This window comes from Vulpes lagopus, chromosome 24 (assembly GCF_018345385.1).
Source record: "Vulpes lagopus strain Blue_001 chromosome 24, ASM1834538v1, whole genome shotgun sequence".
Classification (NCBI taxonomy): Eukaryota; Metazoa; Chordata; class Mammalia; order Carnivora; family Canidae; genus Vulpes; species Vulpes lagopus.
In genome coordinates, this window is record NC_054847.1 from 5,055,576 (window position 1) to 5,071,938 (window position 16,363).

General features: G+C 34.8%; 1 protein-coding gene across 1 annotated transcript; it reads left to right on the forward strand.

Moving 5' to 3' along the window:
* Nucleotides 1-4,039: 4,039 nt before the first annotated feature.
* On the forward strand, nt 4,040-4,285 carry LOC121481831 (40S ribosomal protein S27-like). The gene has a single exon (XM_041739373.1). The coding sequence runs from the start codon at nt 4,040-4,042 to the stop codon at nt 4,283-4,285; it is 246 nt and encodes an 81-aa protein (XP_041595307.1).
* The last annotated feature ends 12,078 nt before the right edge of the window (nt 4,286-16,363 follow it).

The following is a 16,363-nucleotide window of genomic DNA, read 5'->3' on the forward strand; positions in this document are numbered from 1 at the left end:
ACTAAAACTAGAAACAGATAAAGTCACAATAGATTAAATTCTCTAGGTTATCCCTAAATCCCTTTGTGTTCCAATTAGTAAATTTCAGTAAACTAATCTGAATCAAATGAAATCCAAAACTACTAAATAATGGTAGCTCTATCAACTGTACCATTATGTTGAGTGATGGAAGAGAGTATGAAATATGTTACCTGTATCAATTTTTGTATAATCCTAAAAACATTTGAATTTATATTTCATATTATGGCACTTTATGTTTGTATGTTAATACAGAGTGTCCTTGAAACAATTGATTTTGTTTGTTATAATGAAGAGAGATAAATCAGATATTTGGTATAAGGTTTAAATACTTAAAAACTATATATATTTAAAAAGTAGAAAATGAAGTTGTAGAAGTTCAAATGACTTTCTAAGGAACTTACATAATGTATTGTTTACCTAGGATACAAACTAGTTATCTCTATCTTCTCTCCCTCCCTCACTTCCTTCTTTACCTTCCTCCATTTATTTCTTTTACTGTGATAAAATATACATAAAATAAAATTTAGCATTGTATCATTTTAAGAATTCACTGGCACCAGGGGGCTCAGGTGGCTCTTGGCTAAGCATCAGACTGTTGATTTTGGCTTCAGTCATGGGATCTCAGTGTCACCCGATTTGTGCTGGGTATAATGTTTGGGATTATCTCTCTTCCTCACTCTACTCCCTCTCAATAAAAAAAAAAGAAAAAGAAAATAGAAGAGAAAAAATAGAAGTCCCTGGCATTAAGTGCATTTACAATGTTATATAATTATTACCCTTTATCTATTTTCAGAAACGTTTAATTGTTGCAAGTGGAAACACTGTACTCATTAAACAACCACCTCCATTTCTTTTGTCTCTGGAAGCAGCCCTTTTACATTTTGTATCTATGAATCTGACCACTCTAAAGATCTCATGAATCATACAGTATTTGTGTGTGTGTGTGTGTGTGTGTGTGTGTGTGTGTCTGTGACTGGATTATTTTACTTAGCCTAATGTCTTTAAGCTTCATCTATATTGTAGCATGTGTTAGAATTCCCATCATTTTAAGGCTGAATAATATTCCATTATACGTATATACATATACGTACCATATTTTGCTTTTCTGGTCATCTGATGATGGCACTTGAGTGTTTCCACATTTTGGCTACTGTGAGTAGTGCTGCAACATAGATAAACGTATAAATAGCTCTTTGTGATTTGCTCTCAAATCTTTTAGAAGTAGAATTGCCAAATCATGTGGGAATTCTATTTCTAATATTTTGAAGAACCACAGTATTGTTTTCCATAATGGCTGTACTTTTTTTTATTATTATTATTCCAAAGCAATAGCATACAAGAGTTCCAATTTTTCCACATCCCTACTAACATTTATGTTCTTTCTTTTCTTTCTTGACAATACCATTCTAATGTATGTGAGATGGTTTCTCACTGTAGTTTTGGTTTATATTTTCCTAATAAATAGTGATGTTGAGCATCTTTCCACATGGTTTTTGATCATTTGCATGCCTCTTTGGTGAAAATTCTACCCAAATACTTATCCTACCCACTCCAAAAAAAAAAAAAATGCCCCTTTTCAAAAATTAGGTTGTTTGGCTTTTGTTAATAAAGCAAAGCAGTTCTTTTTAAAAAGATATTGAAAAGTAGGGGCGGAGCATGAGCAGGGGAGGAGCAGAGGAAGAGGGAAAAAATCTCCAGCAGACTTCATATTGAGCACAGAGCCTGACATGGGACTTGATCCCAGGACCCTGAGATCATGAGCGAAGCCGAAACCAGGAGTTAGTCACTCAACTGACTGAGCCATTTGGGTCCCCTGCAAAGGAGTTCTTTGTATACTCTAGATATGAATCCCTCAGCATATACATGATTTGCAAATATTTCTCAAATTCAATGGCTTGTTTTTTATTATGTTGATTGTGATGCATAGAAATGCAAAGTTTACGTAATGCAATTTATCTACTTTCTTCATTTTCTTGTACTTTTTGTCATATCGAATAAATAATTCTCACATCCAATGTCATGAAGCTTTTCCCCTCTGATTTCTTTCGAGTGTATAGTTTTAAGTGTTACGTTTAAGTCTTTGATCCATTATGGATTAATATTTGTATATGGTGCAAGGAAAAGTTCCAATTTCATTTATTTTGTATGTGGATATCAAGATTTTCCAGGACAGCTTGTTTTCCTTTCTCTCCCAATGTTTTTGGCACCTCTGTTGAAAATCATTTGATTATCTGAGGATTTGTTTCTGGATTCCATTCTACTTCATTGGTCTATGTTTATTTCTAAGTCGATACCATATTTTTTGATTACTGGAACTTTGTAATAAGTTTTGAAGTTAAAAAAAAAAGAGACAGGAAACTTCACTTCTCTCTTTTCAAGATTTTCTTATTTATTCATCTATTCATGAGAGACACAAGGAAAGACAGAGACATACTCAGAAGCCAGGTCCCTGAGGAAAGACTGATGTGGGACTCAATCCCAGGTCTCCAGGATCACACCCTTGGCTGAAGGTGGCACTAAACCGCTGAGCCACCCGGGCTGCCCAGTAGTTCTATTTTCTTGTATTGCATTTGTCTTGGTTTAGGATCAGGTAAATACTGGCGTCCTGGAATTAGTTGGGACACCTGGGTGATGCAGTGGTTGAGCATCTGCCTTCAGCTCAGGGCATGATCCAGGAGTTCCAGGATGGAGTCCCTCATCAGGCTCCCTGCGTGGAGTCTGCTTCTCCTCCCTCTGCTATGTCTTTGCCTCTTTCTCTGTCTGTCTCTCATAAATAAATAAATAAATAAATAAATAAATAAATAATACATACATAAATAATCAATCTTAAAAAAAAAGAAGTGTTCCCTCTTCTTCAATGTTTTGTAAGAATTTGTGGAGTATTGGTATTTATTTCTCTTTAAATATTTGGTACAATTTGCTAGTAATGACTGCTGGTTTTTAGCTTTTTGTTTGTTTGTTTGTTTGTTTGTTTGTTTTATTTTGGAGGTTTTGATTACTGCTTCATTCTCCTTACTAGTTTTAGGTCTGTCAAGCTTTCTATTTCTTCATGATTTCGTTTGGTGGGTTACATATCTCCCAGAATTTACCAATTTCATCTAGATTATCTAGTTTTTCAGTATGTAGTTTATAGTACACTGACAACACCTTTTTTCTTTTTACTTATTTGTGTCTTTGTTTCTTTTTTAGTCCTGCTAATTGTTTATTAATTTTCTCAATATTTTTGAAGAATTAATCTTTAGTTTTATTTATATTTTCTATTCTCTATTTTGTTTATCTCTGTGCTCAGTATTGTTTCTTCCTTCAGCTAGTCTCAGATACAGTGAATTCTAATTTTCTAGTTTCTTAAGGTAAACATTTAGACTGTTGGCTTAAGATCTTTGTTCTCTTTTAATGTAACCGTTTATAGCCATAATGTCCCTTATCAGAACTGCTTTCACTGCATCCCATAAGTTTAATCATGCTGTGTTTACATATTCATTTGTCTCAAGCTATTTTCTCAAATTCCTTGTGATGTCTTTGAACTGTTGTTTAAGGATACAGACATTTTTCAGATCTTCAGTTTTCTTTCTGCCATCAATTTCTAATTTAATTCCATTGTAATTGAAAAGACATTTTATTTCAATATATTTAAATGTATTAAGAATTGTTTTGTGACTGGGTGGCTCAGTGGTTGAGCATCTGCCTTTGGCTCAGGGCATGATCCTGGGGTTCCAGGATCAAGTCCTGAGATTGAGTTCCACCTCGGGCTTCCTGCATGGAGCCTGCTTCTCCCTCTGCCTATGTCTTTCTCTCTCTCTCTCTCTCTCTCTCTCTCTCATGAATAAATAAATAAAATCTTTTTAAAAAATAATTTTTAAGTCACAATTATTTTGTGACTATACATATGGTCTATTATAGAAAATATTCCATGTATATTTGAGAACCTACTGTTGCAATCTACTGTTGTCGAGTGCTCTGTGCCATAAATGTCTCTTAGGTCCAGACTTTCTGGCAATGGTGACCTTCCCATGAGTACATGCTTATTGTGAAGGACATCTTCCATCTGTCCACAGAAGAGGAGAAAAAGAAGCATAAGAAGAAGTGCCTAGTGCAGAGCCCCAACTCCTACTTCATCATGGATGTGAAGTACCCAGGATGCTATAAAATCACCACCATGTTTATCTATGCACACGTAGTAGTTTTGTGTGTTGGCTGCTCCACTGTCCTTTGCCAGCCTACAGGAGGAAAAGCTAGACTCACAGAAGGATGTTCCTTCAGCTGAAAGCAGAACTTTTAGTGCTAAATCAAGATAAGTGGGAAACTATCCCGATAAACAGATTTTGGATAAAAAGGTCTCTTAGGCCAGCTTATTAATAGTGTCGTTGATATTCTCTATTTCTTTATTGACCTTCTATGGTTGTTCTATCCATTATTTAAAGTACAATGTAGTAGTCTTCCACTATTACTGTAGAACTTCAGTTGTGCCAATGTTGGCTTCAGATATGAAGGAGCTCTGATATTTGGTGCATATGTAATTGTTGTATATTTTGAAGAAATGACACTTCAATTATTATGTAATGTCTAAATTTGTGATTTTAAAAAGATTTTACTTACATTTTATTTTTAAACATTAAAATAGCCACTCCTATTTTTGTTGGTTACAAGTGGCATGTAGTATCTTTTTCCATTGTTTCATTTGCAACCTAGGTTTTTCCTTAGACCAAAAGTGAGTTTCTTACAGATATTATAATATCTTACGAGATATTATAGTAATTGGGTACTGTGTTTTTTCTCATTCATCCTACTAACCTATATCTACTATTTGGAGAACTTAATCTGCTTAAATTTAAAGTAACTAATGATAGAGAAGGAATTTGCCTTTTTTTTTCTTATAGCTTTTTTTAAAATCCCTTCTTTCTTCTAGCTTTACCTTCTCTGTATTCAGATTATTTTCTGTGGTATATTCTATATAATTATTTTTTCCTTTGTGTATGCCAAAGAATAGCATAAAACATCCTAAAGTCATAGCAATCTATTTTAGTGGATAACAACCTATTTCAATCACATTAAGAAAATCTTTACCTTTTGCAGCTATGCTTCTTTCCCACTATAACATGTCATGTTAAAGCTTTATATACTATATACCAATTAACATAGATCTAAAATATTTTGTATACTTTTCACTTTTAAATTCTATGAAAGAGTAAAAAGTTAATCAAAAAAAAATTCATAACAATACCATTTTTATATTGGTTCATATATTTACTTCTATTAGGTACTGTCTATTATTTTGTTTTTTCCAAGCTTGAAGGATTCCCTTGATGAAAATCAGTAATGAACTTCCTCAGATTTTATTTATCTGGAGAAGTCTTAAGTTTTCATTATTTTGAAGGACATTTTTGCTAGAAATAGAATTATTGGTTTCCTGTTACTTTTTTTCTGTCAACACTTTAAATATTTCTTCCCACTTCATTCAACTCGCAAGATTTCTGCTGAGAAGTCAGCTTATTATCTTATGGAGGTTTCTTTGTATGTTACAAGCCACTTTTCTCTCATTGCTTTCAAGATTCTCTCTGTATTACAACTTTGGACAGTTTGATCACAATGTGTCTCAATGTGAGTCTCTTTAGATTTTTTTCTACTCACAATGTGTTAACTTCTTGTATTAGTATTTTTGTTATCTGTCTCCTCAAATTTGGGACTTTTCAGACATTATTTCTTCAAGTAAATACTCTTCCCTTTCATTCTCTCTTCTTCCAGGACTTACATTCACAGATACAGATCTACTTCATGGTGCCCCATACATCCCTTAGCTCTCTTCATTTTTCTTTATTTTTTTTTTCTTTTTGCTCTTCATACTCAATGATTTCAAATGATTTGAATTCAGTTCACTGATTTTCTTTTCTTTTCTTTTCTTTTTCTTTTCTTTTCTTTCTTTCTTTTCTTTTCTTTCTTTCCTTTCCTTTCCTTTCCTTTCCTTTCCTTTCCTTTCCTTTCCTTTCCTTTCCTTTCTTTCTTGATTATATTTATTTATTTATGAGAGACACAGAGAGAGAGGCAGAGACATAGGCAGAGGGAGAAGCAGGTTCCCTGTGTGGAGCCCCATGCAGGACTCAATCCCAGAACACTGAGATCACCACCTGAGCCAAAGGCAGATGCTCAGCCACTGAGCCACCAGGTGCCCCTGGTGCCCAGGTGCTGAGGTCCTTTCAAAGTATTGTGCAGGATATATCTTCCCCGAATCTGTGGATGTTTTTTGTTGTTGTTTGTTTTTGTTATGTTTTTGGGTTTTTTGGGGGGTTATGTTTGTTTTTTTCCAAGTTCTCTGGTATACATTACTATTTTTAAGTATCTTAATTTTCCTAATAGTATTACTTTTGCTTCTTCTCAGAGCCTCAGGTGTTTTGTTGTATTCCCTCTTCTTATAATCTCTTGCCCCAGGCAGGCATGAATATGCAATCACCTACATCAGTCTCCTACTTCAGTGCCTTTCATTGTTTTTAGTTGCCTCCTTTCTGATATCCAAACTGCCATCTTTCCCATGAGTGCTCCACTTTAGAAGAGAGAGAAAAACCAGTTGCTGGAGCAGTTCTTAAATATGCCAGAATGGGGATGCCTGGGTGGCTCAGTCAGGCAAGTGTCTGCATTTGGCTTAGGTCACAATCCCTGGGGGTCCTGGGTGGGACCCAGCCCCAAGTTAGGCTCCTGCTCAGTGGGAAATCTGCTTCTCCCTTGCCCTCTAGCCCTCCCCCTGCTCAAGCACTCTTTCTCTCTCTCTCTCAAATAAATAAATACGATCTCAAAAAAAAAATAATAAGCCAGAATGTACAAGCAATATTCATTTCTGTATTTCCATCCTGAGGGAAGAACCAGGGACTGTGACCATGTGACGTTTTTCTGGCTGTGTGGTGGGACTAAGGAGCAAAAATACGACAGTTTCCAACCATGTGGAATGTGCCTTTCTCATGCTTAGGTAATCATTTAGGTGTTGCAGTTTCTTGATTGATATCTAGTGTTCCCACAAAGTTACTTTGGTCTTTATGTTGTGTGTTTGGTATTTTCATGGAGAAATGAGGGTCTGGAGCTTCCTAGTCCATCATTTTGCTAATGTCCTATAGTGATATATTTAGATCCTCTTCTTATCTCTTTCATGAATATTCTATGGGTATTTTCTTTCCAGTTACCATGGGGATTACATATAGTATCCAATTTGAATTGACACTGACTTAAGTGTAAGCTCATACAAAAACACTACTGTACAGCTCCATTTCTGAACTTCTTTGGTCTTTTTCATTACTGATGCCACAATTATATCTTCATATATCATGTGCTTAATGTCATGGACACATAAACATTTTTATGCAGTTGTCTTTTAAATCCTGTAGAAAAAATTGCAAAGTATCAATAAAATGTTAATTATATTAATATACCTTTATATAATATTAATATAATAACAATAGCACTGAGTTTTTAATTTTTTAAAAAAATTCAGAGGAGAGAGAGAGAGAGAGAGGGAGAGGGAGAAGCAGGCTCCATGCAGGAAGTCGGACGTGGGACTCAATCCTGGGTCTCCAGGATCACACCCCGGGCTGCAGGCTGTGCTAAACCACTGTGCCACCAAGGCTGCCCAATAGCACTGAGTTTTATATTTGCCCATGCATTTACCTTCACTGGAGAGTTTACAGCTTCATATGTCTTGGAGTTACTGTCTAGAACTCTTTCATTTCAAACTAAAGATTTTATTTTGTATTTCTCCTAAGACAGATCTATTGATAATAAGCTCTCTCAGTTTGTTGTTTATCCTGGAATCTTTTGATTTTTCCCTCAACTTTGAAGGGCAGCTTTGATGGCCTTTTGATGATAGAATTTTTTGTTTTCTGGAAATTTTTTCTTTAGTACTTTAAATAGATTATCCCACTGCCTTCTTAGCATCCCACTTCTTTCTCAAATTCTCATGAGAAATCAGCTAATAATCCTATTAAGATTCTCTTATATATAACAAGTGCCTCTTTTGTGACTTTCAAAACATTTCTTTGTCTTTTGCCATTTCATTACAATATGTCTTTTTTTATGATCTCTTTGTGTTTTTTTTTTTCATACTTAGAGCTAACTGCATGTCTTGCATTTGTAGATTTAAATATTTTATCAGGGATCCCTGGGTGGCTCAGCGGTTTGGCGCCTGCCTTTGGCCCAGGGCGCGATCCTGGAGTCCTGGGATCGAGTCCCGGGATCGAGTCCCGCTTCGGGCTTCCCGCATGGAGCCTGCTTCTCCCTCTGCCTGTGTCTCTGCCCCTCTCTCTCTCTCTCTCTCTCTCTCTCTCTGTCTATCATAAATAAATAAGTAAATCTTAAATGAATAAATATTTTATCAAAGTTTTGTAAGTTTTGTCTATTATTCTTCAAATAATCTTTTGATATTTAGGATGGTTGTAAGGTAAGCAGTGGTTTGAAATTGTAAAGTAAAGGTTGACACGTCTGATGGTCAGAGAGGGCATTTAAATTAAATGATTACAAATGTTCATAAATTGGGATGCCTGGGTCGCTCAGTGGTTGAGCACCTGCCTTTGGCTCAGGGTATGATTCCAGTCCCGGGATAGAGTCCCACATCAGGCTCCCTGTAAGGAGCCTGCTTCTCCCTCTGCCTATGTCTCTGTATCTCTCATGAATAAATAAATAAAATATTCAAAAGAAAGTTCAAAAATTGGGATAATCATTAGAATAATCAACAATATATAGGTATCACAAATAGATAATTTTATAACATATATCTAGCTCATAGCTGCAGGTTAAAATATCTGCACTGCCCAAGGTTTACTATCTCTAAATATCAAGACCACTCCAGGAGATGAGCACAGAGTCAATTGACTACGTGTTCTAAAATTATTATCCTTTGTTTTCAGATTAGGTCCAGGAACAATTAGCTACCTCAGAGATGAACTGCCCTTTCTAATTAGAGCTAGGTTGGAGAGGGAGTAGACAATATGTGCAGAGGCTCACCTCGTTGGTTACCTTAGAACTGTAAAATGAAGGGACACTGCCTTTAGGCTCACTTCATTTAGATCAGGGTTCATGGCAGGGGAAGTTTTGTTGGAGGAATTCAAATGTTCAAATAGATGATAGTATCTCTGAGATGGTAATATTTCATTTTTGATCGTGGTAGTATTTGATGATATTTAGTAGAAGATGCTGAACACATAACACAAATATATTTCAGGACTTTAGGTCAGGGGTCAACAAGAGGCAAATATTTTAGTCTTTACAACCCAGAAGGTCTTTGTTATAACTAATCAACTCTGCTTTGTAACAAAAATGAATCATAGACAGCATGTCAATAAAGAAACTTGGCTGTGTTTCAATACAAGTTTACTTAATAAAACAAACATCAGCCTCGATTTGGCTTGTTGGCCATGATTTCTCAATCCAAGCTCTAGACTATTAATTCAGTGTGCTTCCTCAAAATATTACATAAATATCTTACCTGATTTAGAATATGAGGGTGAAGTCCAGGAAGTTGCAATGTGGTTATAGGTTTCAAATGACTTTTGCATACACTGAAGTTTGAGAACCATTGCACTATATAATGCTCCAAAAAGAAGATATATAGGGAAATAATTTGTTATTGAGAACAGAAACAGAAATCCTTTCTTGGGAGATTGGATAGATAGAGTAGCTCAGTCCTACAATCCTGCTGTAAGAGGAAAATTAACTAAAAGATAAGAAAGTTAAGAGAAGAAACAAATTGAAAGAAAAATTCCCCACATTATAAGTGATGCAAACTCTTTGTTCTTTTTCTAAGTTTTACAAAACATGCTTGATTTAACAGGTGTATAATACCCTTCAACAACTTTTCAACTGAAAGATTCAAGTGTTAGAATTGCTGGAAGCTCCCTCCTAGCCATTCCTTGGAATCGTTTCATCTCTTTACAAGAAAATACACAGTGTAAGGTTAACCACAGGTCTACGTCTGAAAGAATAGCTTGCCTGTCTACTTGAAATAAATAATAGCAGCATTCAAAAAGTTCATCTTCTTTCCTGCACAATTGGCCAGTTGCATCTCCAGCATAATACCCACCACAAGAACACTGGGAATCCTTACAGAAATGGAAGTGAATGACACAATACAAAATACTAACCAGCACTTACTTCCCCAGTGAATTTCCCTAATCCAAGGAGAAAAATAAACTCATTGAGGGTTTCACTTTCTTAAATGAAACACATTTAGCCAGTGGGAAATACCGGAGGCTAATTCATGTGGGCCCCATCAGATTATTGCTTTCTATAGAATACATTGCCAGTCTTCATTGGAATCCTCTCTATAATTAGGAATTATATGAAGCAGTTAACAAACTCTATGTATTGGTTTAACTACTAAGGTTTCCACAGCTAGAATATTCATCTTCATTCTATAAACATGTACTATATCAGTTGTTATGCACAAAATCACAACAGAATCAGTTCTCTGACTGTAAGTGATTGCTAATGATAGAGGTAATAGAGGTGAATCTGCTAATGTATCTTATGATTTCTTCTGATATGTACTTCACAGATAATACTATCAACTCTATCTGACTGTGATATTTAAATTAGGACATGCATATACAGTCTATAATTAAGCAGTTGCCAAACAAATGCCTAGTAATTGTGGTCAAGATTTGGCTATTAGTAGCAGATGTACCTATATAGGACCCGGAGGCTATGTGAATTTTTAGTCAATAAACACAGAGAAGCAAGGTAAAGGAAACTGGAATTTTGCATTAAAATTTATCTCTGTGACTTTGGGTGAATAAATCCCTTGCCTATATGTTTTCTCAACACTCAAGGAAGGAATAGAACCTTATCTGCTTTTGTCTGGCTTTGTTATGAAGATCAGATGAGAGGCTATGTGAAGATTATCAGACAAAATGTGTTTTTCCATTAATGGAAGTTGTTATGAAGATATTAGACATCAGGTAGTAGAGCATGAATATGTTTTGCCAAGGGATTCTAAAAGGGGCTAGCTCTTTGCCCACCTTGTTCTTTGGTTTTTAAGAGTTGTAGAGAGTTTCGTCTTCAGGAAAATTTATGAAGAATATGACAAGATGGATCCAAACCAAGACAATGATATATTATTACAACTCATATATTTAATTCAATAGAAAAATGTATAGCTTCTTTTAGTCTGTGGTAGGTAAAACTGTTTCTCTACCACAGCAAAACAGCTGATTGGAAATGTGGGGCCATTTTAATAGAATAATAATTTGCCAAGCTTTCTAGCCTTCAGATCCATGTAAAGGAATGAGTTCTATTATCAGAAAGCTCATGCTTGTAATGAAAACACTGTTGTCATGTATCAGATAAATTTCTTTTTTTTTTAAGATTTTATTTATTTATTCATAAGAGAACAGAAATGGAGAGGCAGAGACACAGGCAGAGAGAAAAGCAGGCTCCATGCAGGGAGCCTGACGTGGGACTCGATTCCAGGTCTCCAGGATCACGCCCTGGGCTGAAGGTGGTGCTGAACCGCTGAGCCACCCAGGCCGCCCTCACATAAATTTCAAAACTTTCCTTACCCAAGGGGCAAGTGGCTATTTCTGATAGGGAAACATTTGTACAGAATGATAAAGAACAACCACCACAACAAACTTTTATAAGAAAGGGAGAAAGTTGTAGGCAGCATTCAAAAGTAGGTGCATGCTTATCAAAGAAAGAGTCAGTAACATCCTTACACTCATAGAGTCAAACAAAAAATACAGCAAGAGGTGCTTTTTATATTTTTCATATATAAAAATCACATCACAATAAGATCTACATTTTCTAATTAAAACTAAACTAAAATTAATAACCCTCAATTATACTTGTGCTAATACCTCATTTTACCATAGCTATTGTGATTATTTTACTTGCATATGACTATACTCATATAAGATATATATTATAAAATATGATATGACCTATAGAAATATCTTCCTGGACTTCTGACTTGCTTCAGGAGGAATGTTCCAGACAAGCTTTCTTCTTTTCTCAGTGTCCCAGGCAAATTCCCCAAACTGGGAAGATCATGGGAATGAGAATACTTTAGAACTCAAGATGGAAGGAAATATTATTGTAATTAGTATATTGCCTCTTAAAATATCTATGTTCAAAGAGAAAAGTTCTAATATCCCTTGATACCTTGTTGACTAAGCTAGCTTTTTGTTCTTTGGCTTTTAAGAGTTGTAGAGAGTTTCGTCTTCAGGAAAATTTATGAAGAATATGACAAAATGGATCCAAACCATGACAATGATATATTATTACAACTCATATATTTAATTCAATGGAAAAATGTATAGCTTCTTTTAGTCTGTTGTATGTAAAACTGTTTCTCTATATATTTATGTATATATATACACATCTTTTACAAACAAGTTGCTGAAGTTCACAGCAATTTATTCCTAAGGTAATATAACTAATGAGAATATGTTTAGTTGTCTTTATGTTTCACATTAATCTATATTGGACTGCTTCATGGAAAATAGTTTGCTTTAATGTCAGAACACATAGATGAGATAGGTAAGTTAGAAAATGTATTCAAACAGATGTTGCTCCACTTGCTCTGAAGCACAAATCATAAAACAGAATCCAGGGTCAAGCTTCTGGAACTCTCCGACATTTATTTGCTATGTGATCTTAGATAATTCTGCTAAGCCTCTATTACTCATCTGTGAGTGGTGACAAATAGTATATAGAACTCACATAAGCTTAGAGTGAACATTAATTGGAAAACAAATCCGTATAAATAACTTTAGCATAATGTATGACCTGTAAAGTAAAATCAATACATATAGTAACGATAATGATGATTGTGGTGGTGATGAGGGTGATGATGATAAAGATGGCACACTGATAACAGATAATAATAGCGACAACGCTTACATATGTGGTTCCCAAATGTTGAAGAGCACTGCCTGAATGTGAAAAGGGTTTTATAGAATCTCATTATGAATAAACTATTTTGACTTCAACAATCAGGGGAAAAAGTGTTTAGACTTAGAAATAAGTGCCCTCAAAACAACTGGCTCAGAAAACACCAAATTGTTAGGAAGTAGAATGGAGAGTATTGTTTCCAATCTGGTTATTATTTTCATAGGAAACAAAATTTCTGTGATAGAAAAAAATGAGTCTTTTAAATCATTCTCTGGGTTTCGTGCTAAGTATAAATCTCTAACTTAAAAAACCTTACCCAACGAAAGCAATTTTATTATACTTTATATCAATTAAGAAAATGTGATCATGAATGTTTTTGCTCTTAAAGTATGTATGTGGGGCACCTGGGTGGCTCAGTCAGTTAAACATCTACCTTGGCTCAGGCCATGATCTCAGGGTCCTGGAACTGAGCCTCACATTGGGATCCTTGCTCAGCGTAATTTTGGGAAATAAAAATCTCAAATATTTATATTCACATTTACCTGTTTATCATCTATTTATCAAAATTATATCTGAGATATATTTGCACCAATTTGTACTACCACCAGCAGCATGTGAGAATATTACATTTGCAATAAACACATTTGAATTTTTTAAGTGTATTCCATATGTGAAAAAAATATATCATCTTATATATACCTCCGATATCTTAAAAATTGTAGAAAGATTGGGAAAGAGATCTCAAGAGAGAGATGGCAAGTTCATTAAGATTGATATTTGATTGTTAGGTTTTCACTTTCTTTTGCAACTGTTCTTCACTTTGCCCTTTTCCTTTATATTTTGGGAACCTATTTCCAAGCATCTTCATTATGTGACAATTTGTACTTCAGATGAGTGTTTATTATTACATTGCCTCTCAAGGAATCCATATTTATCTTTCAGGGACACTTCTGTGTTAATTTTGAAAAGTAACATTTCAGCCAGTAATGTGACGGGCTTTGTTTCAATTACTTTTAATTGAATCCAAGTAAGCATTGAATTCAGTGTAGAAATATATGAATACAAACATTCCCTCAATGCTGTCAATGTGGAATTCATCCTTCTAAACTAGAACCACCTGAAGTGACTGTCTCCAGATGTAAAATCCAGTTGATATGAATCTTTACCAAATACAGATTAGACATAAGTCTTAAAAACAAGTTCACCTGTGGCATTTGGTGACTCACTTTATTCTCTTTCTCAGTCATAGCAATGTCTCATTTATCACTGATGGATATCACCAGATGACATGTTCCATAAAAATTATTTTTTAGATAACTGAAGCTTCATATTTTAGGCAACGGAGCTTTTGATACTTTCATTAGTTTTGATAAGAATCTTCACAAATGCATTTCCTGTTTCTCTGCTTTAATAAGCAGTTTTTTGGGGGTTTTTGGTGATGCTGTTCATTGTTTTTTTCTAGGAAGGTGGCAAATGATTATAAAAAGTGAAAGGACTTAGGGTTAATTACATGTGAATATTGATTCCAATTTTTTTACTTACCAATTATATGTATTTGGAAGTTGTTCAACATCTACAAGATCTTGATTTCCTTATCTGTTAAAAGGATAATGATTATTTTTAACAGTGTTTTGAATATTAGTAAGGTTGTAACGATAGGAGACTTGGTGTGGTCATTGGAACATAGAAGATGTGAGGTAAATATCGTTTACTCTATGTTTTGTTTCATTCTCTCTTATCTCAACAAAAAAGTGTGTTGCCCATCCAGCACCCATAATTAATATTTTCCAACATACTGAAAATAAATAAGGAAATTCAGTATCCTTAGCTGGAGAACAAGAGTAGTATAGTGGTAGAAGCAGAAACATGGTTTTAATTATGTAGTACTATTACTGGAGAAGCAAAAACTTGATCTTTATCCTCTTCAGGCTTTTTATGGGGTATGAAAATTAAATTGATATAAGACAGATTACCAGAGAAAGATATACACATGTATTTAATATAAGTTTTACATGACATGAGAGCCCTCATAAAAAAAATGAAAACCCAAAGGAATGGCAAAAGCTAAATGCTTTTTTATATTAAGTTGAACAAAGAGAGGCAATTAAAGGCAAGTAACAAAAAATATATGGAGAGGCTAAAGGGAACTTTAAAACCATACATATTCAATAATTTTCATTTGTACAAAATTTTCTTGGCTTTGACTCCCTTTCAAAGAATATTTCTTTTCTCCTTGTAAGGGAAAGCATATTTCACATAGGAATTTTGTTTCCTTATTTTGGGAAGAAAGAAGAGATTATGATACCCTTTTTTTTTTTTTTTCAAGTTCCTTTAGCTCAAAAGAATCCTTATTCTCAAGTGACATGTTTTGGGATGGCATATTCTGCTACTCTTCACCATATCAGAGTTCATAGTTCTGGCAAAAGGTGTGGTGAGAGTGCCTATTGTTCATACCATGTGGCACTAAAATTCTACAACTTTTTTTCCCCTTTTTTCAAAGATCCTTTCATTTACTTGAGAAAGAACGCATGCATGTACTAGAGCATGTTAGGGGTGGGGTCAGAGGGATAGAGAGGAAGAGAATCCTTAAGCAGACTCCCCACTGAGTGTGGAGCTGGATGTGGGGCTCAATACCAGGACCTTGAGATCATGACCTGAGACAAAATCAAGAGTCCATTGCTTAACCAACTGAACAGCTCAGGTGTCACAAAATTCTACAACTTTCATATAGTTTTTAAAACAGTCACATTATATACGTAAGTGCCCAAATGACTGCATCAATATGTCTTAACCAACTGAGCCACCCAGGCACCTCTACATGCATTCCTCTCTTCATACACACAGACATTATTGCAACATAGTAACATATCAGCCTACTTTCCACATGAAAAAACTGAAACTCAGAGAAATTCTTTTCTTGTCAACTCACAGAGCTATCAATTTGTGGTGTTGAAATTCTCACGGATTCCCTCTTTTGAATCTTTCTGTATTTTCTCAGAATAAGATGATAAAATAAATGAAAAACAACAATAAAAAACCCAGGTAAATTCTTCAAAACCACTGGTCAACTTACCAAAAGAAATCTATTTAAAATGAATGTCCTTAGTTGAGCAAGACATTTAAATAAAATAGTATCAAAAAGTCTTATTTTAAAGGAATTTTGGAGAGATCCTTCCAATTTAAGGAAATCCGATTCGTTTTTCCACTTTCCCTGATGATGATAGCAACAGTCCAAATCTGTGATGGCTTGGGAATTGCACTTGGAAATCATTGGATTTAAAAACCAAAGCTCTGGTCATCAGGACAGTGTGGTACTGGCACAAAAACAGACACATAGATCAATGGAACAGAATAGAGAATCCAGAAGTGGACCCTGAACTTTATGGTCAACTAATATTTGACAAAGGAGGAAAGACTATCCACTGGAAGAAAGACAGTCTCTTCAATAGATGGGGCTGGGAAAATTGGACATCCACAT